At 48.9% G+C, this 26,844-nt stretch overlaps 1 protein-coding gene across 1 annotated transcript in view; it reads left to right on the forward strand.

Annotated features, from left to right (window-relative positions):
* Window positions 1–26,844, forward strand: part of PREX1 (phosphatidylinositol-3,4,5-trisphosphate dependent Rac exchange factor 1) — a 177,841-nt gene that overhangs the window by 66,162 nt on the left and 84,835 nt on the right. The window contains exons 2-5 of the mRNA XM_081034717.1: window positions 1,137–1,208; window positions 4,905–5,027; window positions 15,796–15,900; window positions 22,992–23,093. Of these exons, the coding sequence (XP_080890843.1) occupies window positions 1,137–1,208; window positions 4,905–5,027; window positions 15,796–15,900; window positions 22,992–23,093 (402 nt within the window). The remainder of the gene's footprint in view (window positions 1–1,136; window positions 1,209–4,904; window positions 5,028–15,795; window positions 15,901–22,991; window positions 23,094–26,844) is intronic.

Raw genomic sequence — 26,844 nt, forward strand, 5'->3', positions numbered from 1 at the left:
ACTTCTCTCTTGGAAAAAAACAAAACCCAGAACATGTGGTGATACTGGGCCTGCTTCCCTCCTGCCCTCCCCATACTTGGAGGGGACAGCGGCTGTCCCCTTAGGTGGGTGTGTGCTGTTCCCCACAGGACCCGCTGCTCCCCTCCTTTGTCGTCTGTTGAACCACTGAGGAGAGAAATGATTTCTCTGTTCCGAGCCCTGGAAAAATGGCAGAATAACTGTGGTCCAGCCGTACAGAGGGATCCTGGGCAGCTGTCAAAAAAAAGAACGAGATGCTCCTTGTATAGTGATATGGAGAGATCGCTAAGCAACAGGAAGTGGAAAAAGCCACAGCAGCACATCCCGTGTACACTGCTGTTTTTTTGTAAAAAGGGGGAAAAATAAAAAAAATACGTGTGTGTGTGTATACGTATGTATATACACATATATGTGTGTATTTATTTTTCCAGCTCTATTGACATATGTTTGATGCATGACAAGCATTGTGTAAGTTTAAGGTGTGCAATGTGTTGATTTAATATACTTATATATTGCAAATGATTGCTACCCCAGTGCAATTTTCATGTGTATAATACAGTATTATTAGCTATAATCACTGCACTGTACATCAGATCACCAGGACTTGTTTGTCTTATCACTGGAAGTTTGTACTCATTGACCAAAGTGTGTGTGTATTTTTACATAAAAATCTTCTGGAACGATATGCTAGAAACTAGTAGTTGTTCCTGTGGAGGATGGGGAGGGAGGAGATGGATGGGACCGGGGGTGTAGGAGACAGACTTTCCCTATTTTTGACTTTTTGTAGTTTTGAGGTTTAAGCCATGTGAATGTGTTATTATTTAGAAGTGACATTTTTAAAAAGAAAAAAAGGAGAAAATGAACTGTGGTCTGCGAGGGGCCATGTGAGGACACCTCCTTGAGGGCAGGGCTTTGTGTTGTTCTCTGTACCAGGCATAGTAGATGCTCAATAAACATTTGTTGAATGGCAGAGGAAGTTTATTTTACTCCCCGCCTAAGTCCCTGGACCATGGTACTTCCCAGGTCCTACTTGGCATTTGAACTTGTGACCCTTCTTGTGGGCCATCCCCGGGAGAGGAAGGCATGGGCACTCACCTCTCCCTTCTTTTCTCCTCCAGGCGTTCCTGCATCGAATCCGGCAGAACGTGGCCGACTTAGTAGAGAAGGGCCTCACGGAGGAGAACGTCAAGGTGTGGACACTTGGGCTGGCCCCTTTGCAGACTGTTCCTGCTGCTGCGTGTCTTGCTTCTCCCGGGGTGATGCTCAGAGGGTGCCCCGGGGGTTGGGGTGTACCTACCCCACTGGCAGCTGGCTCCATGCAGCCCCTAGAGGCCTCTCTGTCCTGTGATCGAACCATGCCTGGTGGATGTGAGGAGGACTCTGCCTCCGGCCCCTGCTCTCCAACTTTGTCCCCTTGTTCAACATGCCCATCCTGTCTTCCAACCTCCTTGTGCCAGGGCCCCTGGCTTGGAGCCAGCGGAAAATCCCTTCCCAAGCATCCCTGGGAGCCTGGCAGCCCCAACCCCTGCCCCGTACTGGGCATTGAGTGCTGAGGCAGGGTGGATGAGTAATTGGGTCCGGGCTTCATCTTGGCAATGGCTCTGGGGAGTTTCGGGAGGATGTCAATAGGCCCTCTGTGTGCATGGTGGAGGCCCCAGTGCTCCTAGGCCTGCTTTCTAGTATGACCTCACTCTCTGGGGAGCCCCCTTCAGTCCTTGGGGCTCCAGGGTCCTGGTCTAGGGCAGGAGGGAGTCAGAGGAGCCAGCATGTACAGCACACAAAGGGCTTGGTCAAACGGGATTCCCCCTCACCCGGTCCGGTTAACTTGGACAGTTACCATGCACGTTGATAGTTCTGAGCCCATGTTTTTGGATAAGAAAGCTGAGGCTTAGAGATGTAAAGAGACCTACTCAGGGTTACTGTATGGCTGGTTACTGGTAGCACTGGGATCGGGGCTTTTTATGCATTCATTCATTCATTCAGCAAGTGTTTACTGAGCACCTACTATTTATTACGTCTATTTATTACAATTTAAAAATTATCTATTATAATTTTAAATTGCAATTTATTACAGTTTTTAAAAACTTACCTTTTTATGATGTATCACTCACATACAGTAAAGGGTGCAATCCTCTGTGCTCCTTCCCAGGAAATGCCCCCTTCCCAAAGATAACCACTGATTAGTTATCATTGATTGTTTTTGCCTGTTCTTGAACTTTATATAAAATGAACCCTTTCATCGTGTGTGGGTCTTTTGCTCACTGTTAGGTCTGTGAGATTTACCCATGTGGTTGTGTGCAGCCATGATCCATTCTTTTTTATTTCTGTATAGTATTCCATAGAATGAAAGTACCACAATTTACTCATCCATTCTCCTGTGGATAGATATTGGAGTTGTTTCCAGGTTTTGGCTATTAGGACCATTCGTGTATATGTTTTTTTGGTAAACATAGGCTCTCATTTCTTTTGGGTGTACACTCAGGAGACAGATATTTACTTTGAAAATTTGCAGCCATTTCTTGAAGTAAGTATAACAGTAGGATCTATCATATGTGTCTTTCACATAAGCAGAGAATCAACCATGTGATCTGGACAAAAGGAGAGAGAGAGAGAGAGAGAGAGAGAGAGAACTAACCAAAAACTGTGGGTGATTCTTTCAGCCACCTCATGGGAGGGGCGTCCCCCAGGGCAAAGCTCCGGCCCCCCAAGACCGTAGCAGTTGAGGAATGGTCTCCAGCTCCGCGGCTTCCCTGCCTACTCTCAGGCTGTCTCCCTCTGCACTTTCTGTATTTGCAGAAATTTGTGCATTTGTAGGATCCAAGGGGTTGGATTCATTCCTTCAGGTCTTGACTGAAATCAGTTCACCCGACTTCCGTATTTAAATTTACAAACTTCTCCTTCAGCCCCCTCCTGGTACTCCCTTCCTGTATCACTTTTTTCTTATTGCTTCTTACCACCTAGAAAACTATCGTTATTTGTTGTCTGTCCCCTTCTACTACAATGTCACCTCCGTGGGGACAGGCACTTGTCTGTTCCCTGCTGTATCCCCAGGGCCTCTAACAGTGCCTGGCATACAGTGGGTTCTCAGTAAGTACTCGCTGAATGAATGAATGAATGTGCAAGAAACCCTAAGAGGAACCATAAACCAACCTGTGGGTGGGGAGTGGGGGGATGGGTGGGAGAGGGACTCCTCACCGTATTCATTTTACTATGTTTTGATGTTTGAATCATGTGAGTGCCTTCTTCAAAATTAAAGTTAAAAATGCACCTTTTAAAAAATAGAAACAGAAAAAAGATTAAAAAATTATTTATTTATTTAGGTGACATTGATTAGGAAAATTGTATAGGTTTCAGGGGTACAATTCTATAATACATCATCTATGTACTGCATCGTGTGTTCACCACCCAGAGTCAGTTCTCCTTCCATCACCATATATTTGATCCCCTTCATCCTCTTCTACCTCCCCCCACCCCTTACTCTCTGGTAACCACTAAACCATTGTCTGTGCCTATGAGTTTTTGTTTGTTTGTTTGCCTTATTTGGTTGTTGCTTTCAGATTACATCCCACATATGAGTGAAATCCTGGTTCCCGAGAAAAAGGAATTTGCAGTTCAAAAGGATCTAAAGTACATGAAAACCTCCCCTAGTTCTCCTTTCAGACGCCCTTATGGTCACCAGCTTGTGTCCTTGTTTAGGTTGTCTCTGCTTCTGCCAGCATAGAGAGGAGTGACGCTTTGTGTGTGTTGTTTTACACAAATGGGCCCGTGCTGGAATCCTGTGTGGCACCATGGTTCCCCCCCAACCCCCTTAACAATATAGATCAAGGATCATTCCAGAATTCCATATCCATAGAGGCAGTTCTGCAGATTCTTTTTACAGGCTACATAGTATTCCAGCATGTGGAATTTATTTAATTGTAACCAGTCCAGTTTATTTAACTGTCTGACAACTCCCCATGAATGGACATTTGGGTTGTTTTCCTTTTTCAGTCTTTTGCTACTGCAAATAAGGCTGCAGTGTATGTTCTTGGCCGTCCACCCAGTTCTCAGCCTCAGCGTAATTATCGCTTCGGGCCAGATAATTCTTTGCTGTGGGGGGTTGTCCTGTGTGTTGTAGGATGTTTAACAGCATTCCTGGCCTCTGCCTATGAGATGCCAATAGCATCCCCCCTCAAATTTGTGACAACCAAAAATCTCCCTGGATATTGACAAACATCTCTTGGGAAGCAGATTTGCCCCTCGTTGGAAATGACTGATTGAGAGGTCAAATTCTAAAATGTAGAATTGCTGGGTTGGAGTATATGTGCATTTCAAACTTTATATATTCAAATGGGCACTCATATATTGTTTGGGAGAGTTTAAAACACATATTTTGAACACCCTTTTCTATTGCTTTTTTCTCTCCTACCGTATCATTTGAACGGGTGCATGAAAGTACCCTCTTCGTTTTAAAAATCAGTCTTACGGTTGGATGTACCAGTTGTGTCTGGCTGCGACGGAATCGTGATGAATGTCTAATACATACTTCTCTGCATGGACTGTGTGACCTTGGCAATGTTAATTATTTTCTCTGAGCCTCCGTTCCTCCTCTGCAAATTGGGGCTAATAATAGTTTCTACCTTATGGAATTAGCGTGAGAATTAGATGCCATAAATGCATATCAAGTTCTTAGCACAGGATTAGGCATTAATCCTGTTTAGTAAATGTTGGCAATATTTTTGTCATTATCATTTTTTGTATCAGTGGTAAACTGGCTCCATCCAGTGTATGAGAATGCCTGTTTCACCACACCCTCTCCTGCGCCGGGGGTTACGTAGTCTCTTTATGCTTGCTTTTATTCCCCCTCTGTGCCTTAGTAACACTGTCCGTGGGCCTTTTCCGCACAGATCCTGTTCTCGAACATCGAAGACATCCTGGAAGTGCATAAGGATTTCTTGGCTGCCTTGGAGTATTGTTTACATCCCGAGCCGCAGTCGCAGCATGAACTTGGGAACGTTTTCTTAAAATTCGTGAGTACAGTGCCCCAGCCCCAGTCGGGACCTGTAGCTTTTGGGAAGTGGGCTTCTCCCTGGTGCCCGCTCCGCCCATTCTTGGTGGGGAGATGAAAGCAGATGGGCGGTGGGCCTGGCTTCTGTCCCCAGGAACAAGTGGTTCGGGCTGACAGACTGGGGGTATTTTTAATTGGCTCTCCCACCCCTCAACGTCATATAGAGTGTGGCCTCCTGGCTGAGTGATTGTGTCCTGGGGCTCCGGTGACCTCCTGGTCTCATGGGCCCCTCCGCTACAGAATGACCCACAGAGGCTGCTGGTGGTCGAGAGGGCAGACTTGGTCAGACAGACCTGGCATTGCATCACCGACTTGGCCACTCACTGGCCAGTGAGGGTGTCTGACCCTTGTGCCTACTTGTGCTTTTAGTCAGGGAGGGGGCCCTGTTGTTATAGCATCTCTTTTCCTGCATGGTTTCCAAGTCTCTTGTTGTTGCGAGGGACAGATGGGGGAAGGAGAGCGGGGAGCTTTGCCCATGCAAAGCATCCACTTTTCCATGCCCTCTCCTGTGCAGGTGGGACCCTCCTTACAGGACAAAAGCCACACTAGCCTCACACTAGGGCATGAGGTTGCAGCAAGTTCCTTCCCTCTCTGAGCCTCAGTTTTCTCCTCTGACTGAGAGGCAGGGATAAAAGCACCTACCTTCTCGGCTGATGGACAGACTCAAAGAGGCAAAGCCATAAAGTGTGTAGTGTAGAGCGGTGGTTCTCAACCAGGGTGTGATTTTGCCATCGGGAGACATTCGGCCATGTCTGGAGACATTCTTGGTTGTCACAACTCAGGGAGGGGTCGGTGCCCCTGGCTTCTCTTGGGCGGAGGCCAGAGGTGTCACCACATATCCTCTGATGCACAGGACGGTCCCACAACAGAATGCTCTGACCTCAACTGTCAGCAGTGCCAAGCTTGAGAAACCCTGGCGTGCAGTGAGCACTGGCTCTTACTTAGCTCTTGTCATGATCACTAACTTCCTTCTCCAAGGGATCACATCTTGATTGTTCAGAGTCTAGGATGACAGCCTGGTGTGGCTCTGCCCTCGGGGAGGAGCGCTGCGCTCCCAGGCAGGTTGCTGAGCTACTCACAAGTTGTGTTCCTTTCAGCAGGTTGTTTTAACTTGTCTGTGCCTGTGTTCTCACCTGTAAAATGGGTAAACAACTAGACCTACCCCATGAGGACTGAATGAGATAATATAAGGCGAGTGCCCAGAACAGGTTCTGGCACATAGTAAATGCTCAATAGATGTTGTGTGCTGTCTTACTATTCATGTACTTACCATTTCTCAGTGCTTGAAATAGGGAAAACATGAGAGCAAGGTGGGGCACAGGTGAGATGGACACTAATGGAAAGTGTAGAGCAGAGCAGAGATGTGACCTGCTTTAGGGTTACAGGGTCCTTCGGCTGCTGTGAGGGAGAGTGGACTGTGGAGGGTTGGGGGAGGCAGGGAGACCAGCAAGAGGTGCTGGTGCCCTGGAGCAGGTGGTAGAGTGGAGGTGGTGAGAAGGAGCGAGTGGAAGTGGCAGTAGTGGTTCAGGAAACGTTTCTTGAACTAGGAAAATAAAGAATGGGAGGGCCAGTCTTCCCTTTGGGTTCAGAGGAAAGAGTCAGCCCTCCTCGCTTCTCTGGAGCCAGGCTGCTTAGGTTCAAATCCTTGTTCCACTGCTGACTGAGTGACCTTTGGCAAATCACTTGACCTATCCGGGCCTCAGTCTCTAACTCTATAAAATGGGGGCAATGATGGTACCTGCTGCATGATGCTGTCATGAGGATGAGATGAGTGAACATGAGTGAAGCACTTAGGTCTGGCCCAGCACCAAGCTGATGCTGTGTGAGTGTCAGCCAGTGGTGTTATTTCAGCCAGGGCACCAGAGGAGGCTTTCAGGAGGAGGTGGCATTATTGGGGCTGGCCATGCGGTGATGACATCTAAGAGCTGAGTAGTTCATACTTTAGCCAGAGTGGGGGAAGAAGTCCTGAAGGTGCAGTATCTACTTGCTAATGAGTCCACCTGGGTCCCCTGATTTCCCTGCCCGAGCCACAGAGATGTAAGACGGTTTAACTCACTGGTCAGTGAGGGTCTCTGGAGCCTGAGTGCCCACTTGGGCTCTCCCCACTCTCTCTACAGGACTCCTAAAATGTTCAGAATGCAGGGAAGGACTGGAGGAAAGAGGGTGGGGAGTTTGGTGCCCAGGAGGCAACGTCTTCTCCATATCTTCTCCTTCTGCACTGCCCGCGACCCTCCGTACGTAGCCTCATCACGTTGGGCACTGATGAGGGCACTGCTTACTGTCAGAATCCTGAGGCACCGATGGTGGAAGTTCAGGCCTTTGTGAGAAGGCATTCAGGGCTGGGGCCTGCCCGGGGCCGTCCTGAGAACCCACACATTCTGCCTGGTCTCGCCAGATCGTTTTTTTAGAGCCCAGCTACCTGACTTTGTCTCCTGGCTCTGCTGTTACCCAGCTCTGTGATGCTGGGAGAATGGTCTCACCCAACTGTGCCTCAGTTTCCTCATCTGTAAAGTGGACGTAGGGAAACCTACTTTCTAGGATTTTTGAGAGAATTAATAATAGTAGCAGCACTTAGCATGTCAGTAAGTGCTCAGTCAGTGTTTGTCAGTTGTACTACTGTGTTTCCCTGAAAAAAGACCAGGTCTTATATTAATTTTTGCAATAAGACTGGGTCTTACATTAATTTTTGCTCCAAAAGACGCATTAAAATCATGCTAGGCCTTATTTTCCGGTCGGGTCTTATTTTCGGGAAACACTGTATATACATATTTATTCATGGGACCCAGCCGTCTCTGGCACTGGGGCTGTGTGGGGCATGTGGTGATTTATTAGACCCTGCCAGGCCCTGCCAGTTCTTGGGACCTCACTCCCACCACTGCGGCCTCACTGGCCTCCTCACTGTTCTGGAACACCGGAAGCCCATGCCCACCTCAGGCCTTTCAGTGTGCTGTTCCCTCTGCCTGGGCCATTTCCCTCAGACATCCCTGTGACTTCCTTTCTCCCTGCCTTGAAATCTTTATGGAAATGCCGCCCTCTCTATGAGCCCTTTCATCCTACCCTGTTCCAAGTTGAAATGCTCCAGGACCTTCTTTGCCTCCTCCCCTTCTATTTTTCTCAGTGGCTCCTATTACCCTCGGACATATTGGATATTTTCTTCTTTTGTTTATTGTCTGTCCCCCCTAGAATATCAGCAACACGAAGGCGGGGACTTTGTCATGTTCACTGCTCTGTCCCTGCATCAAGCCCTAAGCTTACTCCACAGGCAAGCAAACTGAGAGAATGGTTAAACCCAAGGTCATGACCCTATGGGTGGGAGAACTGGGATTGGATCCCCCCTAATGGTTAAACCAGACTTCATTGATTCACACAGTTTGCAATTTTGCTATATCTGGATATCCCTTGTATTATTACTGGTTTCATCTTTTAAAAAACTGATTCACTTGAAAAAATAACCTTAAATAAACTCATTTACAAAGGGAAATTTGCATCATCATTGGAAATGGAAAATTGAGTATCATTTGCTATAGATAGAAGGTAACGGTAAAAAAAAAAAAAAGCAATAAAAACCCAACTCTGTTACCACATTCTGTCTAGAAACACTTGCCCACCTGAGTTTCTGAGCCTGAGGCCTTCCCTTGGTTTGATCAAAACGACCATTAACAGAGTTAGACTAGTATTCATGTCATATCACACCTAGCTGAGACCCCTCCTTGAGGTAAATGGAACAGTTGAAAAAGGACTCAGCTCTCTCAGCTGTGATTCAGTGTTTTTAATTTAAAATCTTCTTTTTAATTTAAAATTGTCACTCCCTGCCCTCCCCTTTCTCCATGCTCATGGAGGATGGCACTGAAGACCTTTTATAAGCAGCTGCTGCTATAGGTTGGGTTTGCGGAAGCTGAAATTTCTTCCTGTTGGGAGCAGCTGAAGGAGAGGTCACACAATCTCCACCTGGCCTCAGGTGCAGTCACCCAGGAGGAAGTATGGAGCTTGGGCGGCTCTTCAGGTGACCAGGAATTGCAGTGAGAGGACAGGCCTTGGCACCCCCACATTGCCCCGTCTCTGGACGTGGGCTGTCCCGGGGAGTGCGTGAAAGCCTCAGGCCCAGGGCAGTTCCTGGGGTGGGATTCACTGAGGGCGTTGGGTGCCTCTGTCCTGCTGGGCCCTGAGGGGCTCCCCACAGCACCCCTGCCCCAAGGGGGGGGCTCCAGGCCAGCTTCCTGCACAGGCTTGTTCACTACCTGCCGAGGCAGCCTCGGGTGGTGAGGTGGTAGCTGGGCACAGACCTCTGCCGGCAGACTCTCCGGAAGAGGAAGGGGCAGCATCAGACCCAGTACGAGGCTCTGGCTGACAGACTGGCCCACTCGTTGGTGCCACTCCTGTTGGTGGACAGTGGGAGAATCCCTCACCCCTTACCCCACAACGCAACTACTGACTACCAAGGTGATCACAACTAGCACTGACTGAACACTCTCTTTGTGCCGGGCCCCCTTCTAAGTGCTTCCCGTACATGAATTCATTAAAACTCTATGACCTTTACCAGTGGCTGCTACTGTTATGCCCACTTTACGCATGAGGAAACTGAGGCCAGAGAGGGTAGGTCATAGCGCAGGCTTACACGGTCAGTAAGTGTTGGAGCCAGGATTTGAGCTGATGTAGTTTGGCTCCAGGAATTGTGTTTTTTGTGTGTTTGGCTCCAGGGATTGTGTTTTTACACAATACAGTCTCCTGAAATACATACTAAGCACCTGCTGTGTGCCAGGCACAGTACTAGGCCCTAAAGTTGCTGCCCTAAATAAGACAGACTCACTCCCTGCCACCACGAGGCCAGAGACACGAAGAGGAAGTAAGTTAACAGAGGAGTCATTTCAGATGGCGACGCGGCTTGTGAAGAATATCAAATGCAGATGTGAGAAGGCGTGACTTCACTGGAGGTTGGCTGGGACAGGTGGCCGGATTTAGCAAATTAAAACATCCAGGACAGCTGAGTAACTTTGAACTTAAGGTGAACGACAAATACGTTTTTAGTATAAGTATGTTTCATGTCATATTTGGGATATACTTACACTAAAAAGTTATTTGTTTATCTGAAATGAGAGCTCGAATTGGTGTCTGGGAACCCTGGTCAGAACAAGCTCTGTAAGGCGGTGAGATGGGGTGACCTGGGGGGAGGGCATTCCCGACGGAGAGGAAGCAAGGGCAGAGGCCCTGGGATGAGAGCAAGCTTGTGCACTGGAGGAAAGCGGGGAGCCCCGTGTCGCTGGAGCAGAATGAGCGATGCAGGGAGTCTGGGATGTCCTGGGGCCAGATCCAACAGAGATTTTATTCTGAGTTGTAGGTTTTTTGCAGGGAAGTGGTGTGGTCTGAATTAGGTTTGAACCGCCACTCCCTGCCTGTGTGTTTCCTAGAATTCTTCGTACCAATGTGAGCATAGGTTGGGGAAACACTTACACAAGTGAGACCTGGATCTGCTGCTCCCCTCCCTGCCAGAGGAGATGTCCCCATGGCCAGTTCCTTCCCTTTGCTGAGTCTCAGTCTTTCTGAGTATGAAGTGAGTGGCTTGGAGCAGATAGTCTACGTGGAGCCAGTGTCACCCCCACCCCCCCGGGGACTGTGGACAGCAGTTACCACCTCTGACATTCCTTGAGTCTTCCCTGGGGGCTAGACCCTCTCCACCAGCTGTCCCCAGTTGGCAGCTGGCCCCTTCTCCTCCTTTACAGCCCAGACCCACAGCCACACGTTCCCTACCCATCACATCTGTGTGTGCACAACTGTTTGTTTCTTCCTGGCAAAACAATCAAAGACCTATGTGGGGCCCCTAGGAGGAAATTGAACACTTGGACTCTTAGCTGTCAAAAGCAGCTTTTCTAGATTTGCAGAGTTTCGGGCCTGAGACGCAGCTGGGATTGGGCTCAATGAAAGGACACGGGAGTGATGGAACTAGGCATGGTTCTGAGGAGGGAGTGTTGTCATTTGCTAAATTGAATTTCTCCAAGCCTGAAGCCTTGGTCCCCTGCCCTTCCCACAGGCTGAAGGAGAGGATGACATTGCAGAGTGTGTCAGAGAAGGGGCTCAGAGGCTCAGGGGATGAGGAAGAACAAAGCTGTGAAGGACTGTCTTATCCCTTACTGCCGTCTCCTACATCTGTGGCAGACATCGCTAATCAATCAGAGCATTCTGCCTCGGTGCTCCCCGGGGACTCCAGAACTCTTCTCACCAGTGTTCCAGCCAGCAGTACCCATTAATTGGGGTTGACATGTGAGAATAAACAGATGTGTCTCTGCTTTCTGGCTCACCCCCTTCATGGTACAGATGGAGATGGACAGAGACACCTTGTCACCTCACCAGTCTTGGGTTCATTTTTAAATTTTCTTTCCCTTTTCAGCTTGTGCATGTATTAGGATGGTCTTCACTGCAAGTGACAAAAACACCAACTTAAATAGGCTTAAACACAAAAACGACTTTATGGCTCATACAAGTGAAATGTTCAGGATTGTTGGCTTCAGGCATAGCTGGATCCAGGACCCCATATGATATTTTCAGGACTTGCTCTTTCTGTGTTTCTGGGCTGTGCTTTTCCTCTGTGTTGGCTTCACTCTTGTGGGGTGGGGATGGGGGGGCAGGTAGATGCCTCATGTGGTGGCAGAGGTGGCCCTCAGTGTTTCAGACTTGACACTCTACCCGCTCAGCGACAACAGTTCACAGAGCGCTTCTCCTCGCAATCATTCCTTGAGGGCTGTCACAGGTACGGCTTGGGTTATGTGGCCACTGTTGCCAGGATAGGAAGCTATTCGATTGCCTTCGCCTCGGTCACATGTTCCCCGGTGGTGCCTGGGAGTGAGTGGGGTGTACTGACGGTCCAGTGGGCTCACAGGGTAGAGGTAGTTTCTCAGGGGAAAAATTGGGGGCTGTGACCGGAACAAAATGGAGGCTGGGTGGGTGAAACAACAACTATTCCATTGAAGAGCTGAGGCTGTGGTTACAGTGGACCAGGGTCTTCTGGAAAGAGCTTAGGGCTGGTTTGAGGGCTGTCGGGCCCCTCTCAATTCCTCCCTCTGCTTTCTGGTTTCACTCATCAAATAGTCATGATGTCTGGTCTCTGTCAGGGACTTCCGTCCCCACTGACACCACAGCAGTGACCTCAGTAGCTGCCAACCCTGCCCCCATGGAGCTCACAGTGTGTGTGTGTGGGGGGGGTGGTAGGTGGGGGGTGGTGGGGGAAGATGGACAGTGCACCAATGAGAAGTAAGACACACGCGGGCTTGAGGCCCATCATATTGCTCAGAATCTACCTGGTGCCTTCCCTAGACCTTTGAGTCTACTCAGCTCCCTGTGTCCTGACTCTGCCTGTCTCTCTTTGTTGATATCCAAATCTACTTATCCACAGCTCCACCTGTCGTAGACTGATTCACCAATGGGATAATGAATTTGCTGAAATCATCGTGGTGGTTCTAATAACAGCAACATCAATAATAATAGCTAGTATTTAATGAGCACTTACTATGCACTGTTTCTAGCACTTACTGTGAATTCACCTGACCATTCTCACAACAACGTTATGATGAGGAGGTCATTACTGTCTGATTTATAGACAAGAACGCAGAGGCTCTGAAACGTTCCATGCCTTGCTCAAGGTCACAGAGCTGGGGACCTGGGGAGTTGGGCTATAAACGTGGGTGGTCTGGCTGCAGAACCTGCACTTCCATTTCCAAGGCTGATGCTGACAGTGGTTGTGGGGGGTCTGGTGTCTTATCTCTGAGCAGTACTGATAGTAGGGTCTGTAGGCCCAGGAAAGCCCAGGCGATTGGCTGCGGAGCAGTTCTTTTCAAGAGGTCCTTACCTGTGGTTGGGGAAACATGCTGTCATTCAGGTGCCTACATTCAGAGCCCAGCCCTCCCTCTACAGCCCTGCAGGCCTTCTTTGCAGGAGCAGGCTTCAGACACAGGCCAATTCCAGTCACCTACAACAATTCCATCCCTTTCTCTGCAGCCCCTCTCACCATGGTCTGCAGCTGAGACCCTGCTTCCGGATGTGTCTGGCAACTTCCCTCACCTGTTTTCATCTGTGCCTGGGTGAACCCCTGCAGTCAGTCCAGACTTCTCCTTACCCCTCTCGATGGGCCTTGATAGTCCCCTAGACTCATTAGAGACAAGTGGAAATAGAAAAAGGTCTGCTTGGGCAGTGTGGGGGGTGCTGGGGTCCCCTCTCCTCCTTCCCTGCCCTTGAGTATACGTGTGTCGGTGTCTCAAGGGGCTGCAGACAGCAGATGAGGAGATTGTAATTGGTGACTCAGCGTGTGTTTCTCTGTGCGTACTGATATTGCTGGTGTTGTTTGGAGCATGTAGCTTGTGTTTGTAATGCTTCAGGTTGTTTGGTATGTGTCAGGGTTGTTTGTCCCCGACGTGTGTACACTTTGGATAATTGTGGCATTGTTTGTTTAGTTTTTTTGCCTGTTGATTCATTTTTGTTGATTGTGTTTGTGCTTGTAGATAATACTTTTAGAGTATTTTGAAATGTTTCATAATACGCATTGTATGCCAGCTCTGTTCTTCTATTCATTTTACATATATTGTCATTTAATTTTCTAGCAGCCCAAGTAGTGGGAGGGTCTGCTATTATGTCCATTTCATAGATGAGGGAACTGAGGCATAAGGAGGTGAAGTAGCTTGCCCAAAGTCACCCACTGTTTAGGGAGGGTGGAGCTGGGTTTCCAACCCAGGTGGTCTGGTTCTAGAGTCACAGCACACTTCCTCTTTATGCTGCAATGCCCCTCGGAGCTTAGTTTGTAGATTTGTGGCTTGAGGTTTGTACCCACTGTTTTTTCCTTCCACCCCCGACCCCATCCCATGCTGTGACCTTGAACTGGACATTGGCATGGAAGTTAAAACAGATTGAATCCTGGTTCTGCCACTTCACTAGGTGTCAGACCCTCGGCTCATGACTTTTCCTTGGTTTTGCCACGTGTGAACGGGTTGAAGACAGTCATTACCGTGTCAAGTTATTGTGAGGAGCAAATGTTTGCCCTCATTCTAGGAGAGCAGAGTGTGCCATGTACTAGGTGCTCAGCACACTCTGTGTTGGCCGTCGGCTCCGGCTGTGGCACTTTGCTGCTCATGGCGTCTGCTCAGATGGTGCACACAGAGCCCCCAGAGTGAGCTGGGTGAGTTGGGGCCGCTGATTGATTCTGAAACCTGTTCTCCCTCCTCTTTGGTTTCCTCTTTCTGGCAGCCACCCTTCAGCAGGATGACTGGGGGCTTGTTTAGAAACAAGATGAGCTGCTTATTTTGCAGGCACACCTCTTCCTTCCTTTGCTATTTGGGGTCTTCTGCCCATCATCCAGCCCAAGGATGGAGCCCTTCAGCCCTTCCTCCACAATGGCCTTACCCAGGACATCCTTGGCTGGTTGGGAGGCGGTGTTCTGTGAGCCTTTTGGAACAGAGAATGCTCAGTGGAGAACTTCCTGCTAAGAAGGCTCCTGTCCCTTCCAGTCCCGGAAATCCTGACTGGTGGTTACAGATCTGGTGACCCACAGGTGACCTCTAGGCTAGAAAGGGGCATCTGGAGGTCAACAGAGCTACCTTCCAGCCTCAGGACTACCATTGCTGTGTGGCAGCGACCAGAGATCTACTTATTCCCTCAAATGTTGGAGCCTTATCCAGGCTCTTCTCGTTCAGATATACAGGGCATTGCATGTAGTAGGTATGCAAAGTTCATTCATTTGGTACGTGTTCATTGAGGGCCTACTGTGTGTCAGGGGTTGTGCTGGGTTCTGGGGATACGCCAGTGAACAACGTGGGCATATTCACTGCCTTCAGAGAGCTGATTGCCAAGTGGGAAGACAGCTGATAAACAAATAATCCGGACAATTCCAGATTGTGAGAACACTGTAAAGAGAATGAAGACAGGTGGGTGGTTGGTAGAGAACCTGGGAGGCTATTTTAGCTAGGGTAGTCCAGGTGTCATTTGAGGAGGTGGCATTTGAGTTGAGACTTTAGTGGTGGGAAGTACCCAGACCTTGGGGAAGAGAGTTCTAGGTAGAGTGAATGATAAGTGCAAACAAAGGCCCTGAGGTAGGAACAGACTTGGCAAATTCAAGGAGCAGATAGAAGGCCAGTGAGATGAGATCAGAGAAAGGCAGGGTCACATTATCTGGCCCTTGATGATCTTAATAAAGTGTTGGATTTTATACCTAAGGAAATGTAATAGAATATCGTTGGAGGGATTTAAGCAGAGGTATGACACAGTCTCAGTTGTGTTTTAGTAGTAAAGTTGGACATTTATTGAGCACTTACTGAATGTTGAACCCTCACATTTTAACTCCTTTAATCTTCATAACAACCCTGTGAGTTAGGGACTATTATTAACTCTAGCTTACAGATGAGGAAACCGAAGCACAGAGAGGTCAGGTAACTTGCCCAAGTTCACAGCTGGAAATGTTGAGCCAGGGCTTAAGCCCAGGCCCCTTGGCTTGAGTCTGTACACTTGACCCTGAGCCATGCTGCTTCCTGAAAGGTTACTCGGGCCGCTGGGGATGGAACTGGGGCAAAAGTGGCGGCTGAGAGGTCTGCAGCAAGTGGGAGCCATTTTACCTGAAATCCTTCCTGCTGTATAGTCCCTCAGGGTCTGGGACAGTCCTTTCCTCCCCGGCCTGCTGGCCTGGCCATCAGCACATCTCAGAGCATCTGCCTGCCTGCCTGTCGTGACCGGACTCAGGCTCTGTCCTTGTCTTGCAGAAGGACAAGTTCTGCGTATACGAGGAATATTGCAGCAACCACGAGAAGGCCCTGCGGTTGCTTGTGGAGCTGAACAAGATCCCCACTGTGCGCGCCTTCCTTTTGGTAAGTTTGCCTTCACCCCTGCCTCTCCCTTCTGTTTGCTTCAGCCTTGCGAATCTCTAGGCTCAACAGAGCTTCCTGCTGACAGTTCACACTGACCCATGCCGCCTGAGCCCTTCCTCAGCTAGAGTGATCTCTGTCAAGCAGTGATTGCCGAACGTTTTCTGTAAAGGGCCAAGTAGTGAATACTTTTGCCTTTGTGTGTCATATAGTCCTTGTCACAAGGACTCAACTCAGCTGTTATAACACAAAAACAGCCATAAGTAATATGTAAAGGAATGAGCATGGCTGTGTTCCAATAAAACTTTATTTATAAAAACCGGCAGAGGGCTGGATTTGGCCCTAGGGCCAATCGCAATGCATAGTCTAAAGCAATGATCCTAATAAGAATGATAGCAATAGTAGTAATACCTGTATTATTCAAATTATTTAATTATAAGTAAAAGAAAATCCAATTAAAATTGGGTTAAGAACAAAAAAACAAAACAAAAAACAAAACCAAAAAGAAAAAAAAAGAAGAATTTACTTGTTTATTTTCCTGGGAAGTTTAAGACCTGAAAGGACTTCAGGCAAAGCAGAATCTGGGTATTCAAATGACGTTGTCAGAAATGTGTCTCTTGGCTCTGTTTTTCTTTGCCTTGGCTCCATTTCCGTTCAGGTTCTCCCTAAGTGGTGACATTGTGACCTCCAGCACTCCCACTCTTATAGTGCTCAGAGCTGAGCGACTCCAGGTTAAACAGAGACCCTCTTTCCCAACAGTAAGGCAAAAATCCTGGGCCTGATGCTCATTGGCTCAGTTTGGCTCATGACCTTAGTCCTGAACCAGTTGCTGTAGATAGAGGGATTGGTTGGGGGCTCTGATCGGTCACTTCTGGAGCTGGAGGGTGGGGTTAACTTCACCTATACCACAGTCCCTAAGGGTGGGATGGATCCTTAGAGGGCAGTTGGTTTGCACTTGTGGAAAGTAAGTTGGGAATGGTTGTTGGTCAGGCAAAACAATAGATGAATTGTGTCTGCAATACAATTGCAGAAAACTTCACTTGTGTTATAAAACAGGTTCTCATTTGTGATCTCGTTGGAGCTTTGTGAGCTACTGTCTGTTGTGTATGAGTTAAATATACATTGTCTGCAGACATCCCAAATAACAGTGGTTTAGACAAGGTAGGCACTTACCTCTCTCTTTTGTTAACAATGTGGATATAGACAGTCTGAGGCGAGTATAGGGGCTCCAGTGTCAGGGGCCAAGGCCCTAGAGTGTGTCCTCGTCGATGTGGTCTAAGACACCTTTTACCACTTCCACATTCCGGGTAAGGGATGTAGGAAGGGGGTGGGGAGGAGGGGTTGCCCTTCTCCTTTTAAAGGCACCACAGCAAGTTGCACACATTTCTTCTACTCACATCCCATTGGCCAGAACTTACTCACATGCCAACACCTAGCTGCAAGGGAGGCTGGGAAATGTAGCCTTTATTCTGAGCAGCCATGTGCCCAGTTGAAAATCCTGTTGCTGTGGAAGAAGAATGTGTTAGGGGACACCTCATAGCCTTTCCCACCGGTGACTTTGATGACTCCAAAATACCAAGTGACTTTCTAATAAGAGTATATACTTGAAACGTGATTGAGCTTCTCATGGGTTTGAATGAGAACTGGTCTTTCAACTTTAAATCCCCTGCTCATTTAGTTATAGGTTGCCCCCCACCCCCACCCCTACCCCAACACCATAATACTGTTTTATTTCCCGACAGCACAGACAGAATTCACACAAAAGAACAGCTACCTGACATAGCATAAGGAGTGTTAACCATGTGCCCAGAGAGCTAAACTATCTAATAAAATTCTTGATTTACTTCTCTGTAATGCATAGTCTCCAACAAAGCATTTCCAGAATGTTGATTCAAAAGGCATACCGTGTTTCCCAGAAAATAAGACCTAACTGAAAAATACACCCTAGCGTGGTTTTTCAGGATGACATTGCCTGAACATAACCCCTAATGTGTTTTTTGGAGCAAAAATTGTTATGAGACCCGGTCTTATTTTCGGTGAAACACGGTGGTGCGAGACCACACACGCATGTGTGTGTCTGCACTCAACTTGTTGACTTTCAACACGGGCGCTTGTGTTTGGGCTCGCTGGCCAAGAGCCCCACCCTCTGGAGGGAGTGTCCCTTGGGGCTCAGCTGTGTCTCGGGAAGCAGGAAGGTGTTTTCAGGGGTGTGGGAAGGGAAGGGCCTCAAGTTTTCTGCCCTTCCTTCCTCTCTCTCCTGCCGTCTTCCTGGTAGGCCAAATTGCCATTTTCCTAGCAGCAGCTGGGCTGGGCCAGCTCGGGCAGGGGGGAGGATGTGTGGGGTGCCAGCACAGGTGCCATCTGCCTTCCTCCTTGCTGGCATCTCCCAGCTTTTGGTCACTTGCAGAAGAGCCGTTTCACATCTATCATGAGATAGTAAGGCGTTGGGAACAGACAGAACCTGGCTTTGCATGGTGTGCTGTGCACTAGCTGAAAGATGGGGTGGGAATTTCATCCTTCTGTGCTTCAGTGTTCGTGTCTGTAAAATGGGGGTCATTTAGTCATTCAGCAGCAGCTTATTGAGCACTTGCCGTGTGGTAAGCTCATTCTAAGTGTGGGGGTACAACAGTGGCCAAGGCAAGAAAAGTCCCTGCTGTCATGGAGGGGCTATTCAAGTAGGAGAGACTCACATGGTACACCGTTGGCATTATGTTCTCTGCAGGAAACAAAGGAAGTGAAGGACGGCAGGATGTTTTGAAGGAGATAGAGTGGTGGTTGCTAGTTTAGATTGGTCTTTGGGAAAACAGTGTCTTAGGTGACATTTAAGCAGAGACCTGGATAAAGAGAGAGGGAAGGGGTTTCTGGAGGGAAAGCATTCCAGCCAGAGGAACTGTAAGGGCAAAGGCCTAAGGGCAAAGGCCCTGAGGTAGGAGTGTGTTAGGAGTAGCAAGAAGCCAGGGTGGCTGGAATAGAGAATCCAAGAGGAAAAGAAGAAGGAAATGAGGTCAGAAATCTTGAGAAGCCAGGTAATAAGGATGCATTTAGCCAGTAGAAAGGATCTGAGACTTTTACAAAGCTTTTCTATTGCAGCCTCTCATTCATGCAGTGAATGTACTCAAGCACGATGAATATTTACGTGTTTATCCACCCATGGAACCACCCCCAAGGTCAAAGTTTAGGACATTTCCATTATTGCCGAAGTTTCCTTGTGCCCTTCCCCAGTCATGTCCTTCTGGGCATCCAGAGGTAACCTCTATGCTGATTTCTCTCACCAAAGGTTAGTTTCGCCAGTTCTAGAATTTTTCACAAATGGAAATCATGCAGGATGCTTTTGTGTCTGGCTTCTTTTGCTCCACATAATGCCTGTGAGATCTGTCCACACTGGAGCATGTGGCAGCACTTTTCACAGAATATTCCGTTTTAATCTGAGTAGGACCGGAACCCCGGGGAGCGTTTTGGGCAGAGGAATGACGTGAACTAATTTGCATTTTGGAAGGCTTCCCTTGGCAGCCTGAGGGTAGAAGCTTCTACCCTGACAGGGAGACTGGGGTGGGGGCTGGTATAAGTGTCCTGGGGCTGCGGTAACAATGACCACAAACTGGGTGATTTAAAACAACAGAAGTGGTTCTCTCACCGTTCTGGAGGCCAGAAGGCTGAAAGCAAGGTGTTGGCCGGGCTCTGCTCCCTCTGAAGGCTCTAGGGGAGGACCCCGCTTTAGCTTGTGGAAGCATAACTCCAATCTCTGCCTCCGTCTTCACATGGCCTCCTTCTCTGGTCCTCTTCTCTTCTTACAAGGACACGAGTCAGATGTTATAAGGCTCACCCTAACCTAGTATAACCTCATTGTAATTTAACTAATTATATCCGCAAAGACCCTATTTCCAAATAGGGTCCTATTCTGAGATTCTGAGTGGGCCTGGCATTTTGTGGGGACGCTGTTCACCCCCGACAGAGCTGCTACAACAGTCCATTCGGGCAATTATGATGGGGAGGGTGATGGGGCGGTGGTGGTGCAAGAGGTGGTTGGACTCATCGCGTTTGAGGGTGCAGCTGACACAATTTGCAGGATGGTTGGCTTTGGGGAATAACTGACCGAGAGGATTCCAAGATGACTCTGGGGCTTGGGGCCCAAACAATTGGAAGAATGGAGTTGCAGTTTCCTGAGATGGTGAAGGTGGGATAGGAGCAGGTATGAGAGGTAAATAAAAAAACACACACAAACGCCATTTTGGATGTGTGAGGTCCAAGATGCCTGTTAGACATCCAGGTGGGGATTTGAGCATCAGAGATCTGAGTCTGGAGTTTAGGGAAGGGAGGGGCTGGCCTGGACATATAAATCTGCACGTTTTCAGTAGACAGGATGGTGTTAAAGGGATGGTCTGGATGAGGTCAGCCAGGAAACGAGCAAGGACGGAAAGGAAGACCCGGGGCCGCACAGAGCATCCTGCCGTTAGGAGGCTGGAAAGGAGAGTAAGGTGACACCTCACCTGAATCAATTCTGTGCATTAGGAGGGTTTAAAGGGATCATTCTCAAAAGTCCTTCCCATAGTGCCTGGAGTATAATCTTAATAGAATAGAGAATGGTAGCTCTGTACATATGTGTGCATTCTTCCTTTTTAAAGGCAAATAAAGTGGAACAACAGTCTAGGGTGTGTGGGAGAAGTGTAGTTGGTGGCTGTGACAGTCTTGTGAAAACTCCTTGATCCTGGACAAAGAGAGAGGCCCTTCTCTGGCCAAGTCCTGGGGGCTTCTGGAGAGCCCTCCCCCACCCCCAGGCTGCCCTCTCTCTGCCCAGAGCTGACATCACCAGGGCAGCTTGTGGGTAGTACTGGCTTAGAGGACAAAGGCCTGAGTGTGAGCAGTGTGGGGCCTGGCATCTCCCAGCTGCCGCAGCCCTGAGGCCTCATCTGTGCCAGGGGTAGATACTCGGGGTGGCAGTCATGCAGCTCCCGACACAGCAGGGCCCGGGGTCCTTGGGATTCTGCTTCTCCAAGGAGAGGGCATGAAGAGCCCTGAAAAGCAGTAGCTCTAAGTTTTGGGCCAGTCTTCTGGCTCTCTGTGCCAGCTTCTCCGTCTGCGATAGGGAAAGAGTTGCCCGTGCTTACTCTGGGGCTGTGAGGATGAATTTACCTATTGGTGAAGCATGAGGCACAGTGCCTAGCGCCTGGTGAGCACATGGTAAATGTTCTCTAGTCTTATTTTCACTGGAATACTAGCAGGGGACGTATCTGCTTTGTTGAGAAGTTCCCCCAGTGCTTGGAACTATGCCCAGCACATAGTAAGCACACAATATGTATTTGTAGAATGAATGAATGAATAAATGATAGGATGGGAATCCCTTTTCCCAAGAGTCCTGTTTTCATTTTCAATCCGCTAGTGTGGTGGTGAGGAGGAAGACGGAGGTCTGCTCATTGCTGGATGTGCTGGCAGTTTGTTCATTCATCCATTGGTTCATTTATTCATTCATTCATCCACTCATGCATACGTTGGGCACATAATGAGCCCTAGGAACCCAGGACTGCGAGTGTCTGTGTGGGAACCACAGACATGTAACTCATGATTCCTGGCATCCACAAAACGGATTCTCAGGTTGGAGGCCCGTGGCTCCAAGAAGAGCCTCTCCAAAGGTGAGGATAATACCTGCATGTGATTTTGAGCCACGTGGAACAAACAACCTACTATGGAGGTGCCTGGAGTAAGGAGTCTTGGGAATTGAGAGCAGGTAGGGAAGGTTTCCAGGAGGTAGGGTGGCTTGGCTTGTGCTAAGGTGGCCTGGCGTCATTGTTCCAAATCCAGGCTCTTGGTCAGCCTGCCTGGGTGTAGATCCCACGTGTGTCGCTCACTTGTCCTGGGGTCACCTTGGGGAGAAACACTAAAGCTCCCCAACCCCAGTTGCCCGAGCTGTGCAATGGGAATACTACTAGTGTTTAGTTCGTGCGAGGTTGGCGGTCAGGGTTGGAGCTCTCGTGCCTGTGGGCACATCATAAGCTCTTAGTGTGAGCAATGGATGAGGATAATACTGTTTTTATTATTGGGGGACGAAAAGGCATTTTAGGTAGGGGGTGTAGCATGAGCACAGGAAAGGGCTGGCAGGAAGGCAGTGCTGGTGTGGGTGGCTACAGGTAGCACTGAGCTGACCGGTGTGGCCAGGGCCTGGTGGGTGACTGTATTTGATTCCTGACAGAGTTGTGGTATTTACAGGTATTCCTGTGACAGCACTCATGTCCCCACCTTCCAGGGAAAGAAAGAAAACCTTTTCGGTAGCAGTTAAAGATTCCAGGTTCATTTCCCAAATCCAATAACCCTCCATTCCCAGAGGGAACTCCCACTAAAACTTGGTACATCATGTCTTTCCCATGCATCTTTCTATTTTACTACAGACGTGTTCTCTGTAAACAATTTTGCGTGCCTTTAAAAGCTTTAAATGGGCTCATACTGTGTATATCCTTTGTTTTTTTGCTCAAGAGTATGTGTTTGAGGTTCATCCATGGAGCTCTGCATACCTTTAGTGCTTCCATTTTCACCGAGGTGCCCTGTACCATCGCATAAATTACTGCGAACATGTGTTTCCATTCTTTAGTTGATGGGTACTTCGGTTTCTTCTTCTTTTTTGCAATTCCAAGCAAGGCAGTTTTTTTTTTTTTTTTTTAAGGCAGTTTTGAATGTCCACATTTCTGTCTCCTGGAGTGCGTAGGTGAAAGTTTCTGTAGATCAGGGGTTGGCAGCTTTTCTGTGAAAGGCACGATAATAAATATTTCAGGTTTTGTGACTTTCCGGTTTCTGTTATAATTACTCAGCTGTGCCATGATTACTTGGAAGAAGCCACCGTCAGTATGTAAACAAATAGATGTGGCTGTGTTCCGATAAAACTTGAATTACCAAAGTAAGGACTGGGCAGGATTTGGTAACCCCCGATAGAGGCCTTAGGCTGGGTTGTAGAATATGCACGTGTCCATCTCTCCTGGGTGTTGCTAAATTGCTTCCAAAGTCTGCAGCTGCGTTTTGAGAGTGCTTCCCCTGGTGATTCGAGGGTGGCCCAATCTTTTTGCTATGTCCTTGGTGCATTTTAACGAAGGTCTCCTGTTCCTTTGCAGAGCTGCATGCTTCTGGGCGGCCGGAAGACCACAGACATCCCTCTGGAGGGCTACCTGCTGTCTCCAATTCAGAGGATCTGCAAGTACCCCCTCCTCCTCAAGGTGAGACCTCCACCCAACTGCTTTCCTCACATTTGAAGTGACAGAAAACCCAGCTGTGACTGGCTTAAAATAAAGCGTGTTAGTTGAAGGAGCTGAGAAGTCAGGGACGGTGTCGGCTTTCGGCCACGCTGGATCCTATGAGGACCCTGCCTTTTTCTCCCTTGCTCAGCTCTGCTTGCCACTGTTCAGCTTTATTTTCAGCACGGCAGCAGAGGGCTGTAGTTACTTTGGCCTCCCACCCTCTCAAGTTCAAGGACAGTGGGAAAGAGTGAACCTCTCTTCTAGTAGCTCTGACAAAAGTCCTGAGAGTGACTCAGGCTCTCGCCATCTGTGGCCAGGACAGTGTGGTATTCTGAATGGTTTGGGCCTGCATCATGTACTTTAACTTGAACCAATGACATGAAGCCTTTGCTTGTGCCATTTCTCCTCCTCCCATACACTTGGACTTGGGCTTTACTCCAGTCACTATGAGCTGCGCAATGTTGGGCTCTGGTTGGCTGAGATCGAGGTCAGGTGCCTCATACCAGTCACTCTGAGCAAGGGATCTCTAATTGGCTTAGACTGGTGTCATGTGCTCCAACCTCCCACCAATCACTGGATCCCACGGGCCAAAAGCCCGGTGAGGGGGAAAGACTGGACCCTCCTTACTAAAATCTGGGCTATGTGTGGAAGAGGATGGGTGGATGCTGGGTGGGTGAACCACAGCATCCACACACCTGCTGTCTCTCGCTGTGCAGCCACCTTTGACTAGTCTTGGTCAGGCAGATCAGGGGTAGATTTATTACTTGTATAGGAACCCAAGAAGTCTTGATTCTTAGCTTCAGGTCCAGCTTCTAGGCAGATCCCCAGCAGGGCGGATGGCTCTGCCACCATCTGCTGCTCTCAGCCCAGGGTTTTCAGCCCTTGGAAATGGCGGCTGTTGGCCCGAGCTTGCCCTGGCTCTGTCCTCAAGGTCTTGTATCTGACAGCTGTTCCTTGGGTCCCTGCTGGTGGGTTAATTTGGCCGATGGTGCCTCATTCACGCACCTGCTCCCTGGGGTGACATGCATCCTTGTGCCATGAGAAGAGAGCGGAGAGGGGAAGAGTACTAGGGAATTGGTGAGCTTGGTTTTCTGCTGGAGAAGGTGGATGACACTTGAGCCTCTGAGCTGGACCAGACCCTGGGGCCATCATCTCTGCCTGTGAGCACAGGCATGCAATGCGTGCAGGCCTGTGGGAGGTGGGACACAGCTCTCCCTGCACCTCCTCTGGCCTGCTGCTGTTTATCCCCCCCAGGGAGCTCAAAAGGAACTTCTGCACTTGTTCTTGTAGCTGCTTTCATCCCTGGTCAGATGTTGGCAAGGCCATACATAGCTCAGCTCTTCACCTTGGTGCAGAAGTGCCACGTGGAACTTGTAAATTGGCAGCCTGTGGACTGAATTGGACGCGCCCTGTTCTTCATTTGATCTGTTGGGTGTGTCTTCCAAATGTGAATTAGTTGCTAACATTGAAGAGGTAGTATTCCATAGTGGTTTAGGGCAGGGGCTGGCAAAACTGTGGCCCATGGGTCAAATCTAGCCCATTGGCTTGTTTGTGTTCAACCCATGAGCTCAGAATGGTGTTTACATTTTTTAAAGGGTTGTAAAAAAAAAAAAAAGACAAACAAAGAAGAATAGGAGATAGAGACTGGATGTGATCACTAAAACCTAAAATATTTACTATCTGGCCCTTCATAGAAAAAGTTTGCTGACGCCTGGATGAGAGCCAAACCATGCAGCCTGGATTCGAATTCCAGCTCTGCCATTTATTAGCTGTGTGACTGTGGGCCAGTCACTTCTCCATGCCTCAGTTTCTCATCTGTACTACTTAGTTTGTATTAATAGTCCTGATATGATTGATATGATGATTAGACACTTATTTACTTAAATCTTAGAGCAACCCAACGAGGTAGGCACTCTGATTAGCTCCATTTTAGAGATGAGGCAAGAGGTACAGAGAAAGGAAGTGGCCTGTGGAAGGCCATACATTAGCAGGGAGGATGAACCATGATTTGAACTTGGCCAGTCGATTCTAGGGAAGTTGAAACTCGGCTTCCTAACCCATCAGCTTCATTGCCTATCGAGAAGCACTTTGAGGACTTAAGCTGCCAATAGGCTGCTTGTTGGGGATGCTGACCTTTTCAACTCCCTAAGTCGGGGTCTGGGAAGGTCGGTGGCCTCGTGTTTCTTGGCTCAGTGGCTGGTCTGTTCCTTCTTTCCTGGGTTTCAAAACCTTGAGCATCTGACCTATTAGAGGAACCTGCAGCTCTGGCCCCAGAACCCAGCCAAGGTTCCCTAGGTGTTAACCCTTTGGGTTCTGGATCTTGGGAAAGTCTGGAACCCCAGCATGCACTTGGAGTGGCAGTGTCCGTACATATTTTAATAGCCAGTGGGGCTGGACCCGTGTGTATGGCTGGACCCTAAGCTCTCACTGTGAGGCCCTTGCATTTCTGAGGCCTGCTCAGCCCCAGGGCCACAGTCTGGTCTGGTGGGATTTCTGGGCTCCGGATTTCCCGAAGTGTAGAGAGAGGGACAGAGGCGGCCTGCAACCGATGGAGGAATAACTGCCCACAGGAAACGATGATCAAGCTGGGCTGTGGGTTTGCTCTTTTGACCAAATGGTGTTTACAGGCCCTGTTTCCTCGTCTCCAGCTGTGTTTATCCGGGGCTCAAAGAGCGCTGGGGGAGCAGCCGGCAGGGCCTTAGATTCCTGTGGGGACATGCCATGCCGCCCGCCTGACAGATTTGCTCAGTGTCCTGGCCTTTGGCACCCGCAGCTGGAATGTTTGCATCAGAAAACAGCTGGGACTGAGGGGAACTCTTCATACCCCTCCTGGGTTCCTCCTTTCTGTCACATTTTCCAGTGGGTTTTAAAAGATGACCCCATGAGCTGGGGGGCAGTCCTGCCCCTCCGGCCCCTCCGATTCTGAGGCCCTCGCAGGTGTCCCTGTGGCTCTCTGAGCCCCCTTGTTTGAGCTGAACTCTGAATTGAGTAGGCGAACAGGATTGAGGCGCCTGGGTAGGAAGAGGGAAGAGGGAAGAGGCGAGAATGAAAGCCTCTTTGGGAACAGCCCCAAAAAGCTGAACTTGAACATTGCCTAAGAATAGCCAGAACATTCTATTTCAGCCGTCAGCCCAAGCCGGGGATAGACAGTTGGCATTTTCAGACTTTGTTGAGTTTTCCATCGACATTTCCAAGGAAGTGATTCAGGTTTGGGGTAATACCCCTGGTACTTAAATGGCAGGTGTCCGAGGGAGACCGACTGTCACTGACCCTTTTAGTCGTTTCCTGGTGATGCACAGATCTTATTGGGGCACTTATTGTGTACCAGCTGCTGACATGGCTCGGGACCGATAGTTGCAAACAAGACAGACCCAGTCTCTGCCCCTCAGGGCCTCCGGTCTTGCACTGGGCCCCATGAGGGCCTGGTGAGTAATGGAAGTGGGTGAGGCAGGTGGGGGCCAATTGGAGGGCACATCTGTCTAAAAGGGGCAGCTGCCACTCCAGTGCCCCTTTTGCCTCCTACCTGTCAGGCCCTTTCTTCTCAGTCTCCTTTGCTGGTTCCTCAGCTTCTAGACCTGTAACCATAGATGGGCTCCAGGCCTCAGTCCTTGGGCCCTTCTTCTATTTAGACTTGCTTCCGTAGTGGCCTTATTTACTCTGTGGCCTTTTAAAAGAAAAGCATATTCAAAAGTTGCGCAACCATCACCATAATGATTTGAGAATATTTTCA

This window comes from Rhinolophus hipposideros (assembly GCF_964194185.1).
Source record: "Rhinolophus hipposideros genome assembly, chromosome: 22".
Taxonomy (NCBI): Eukaryota; Metazoa; Chordata; class Mammalia; order Chiroptera; family Rhinolophidae; genus Rhinolophus; species Rhinolophus hipposideros.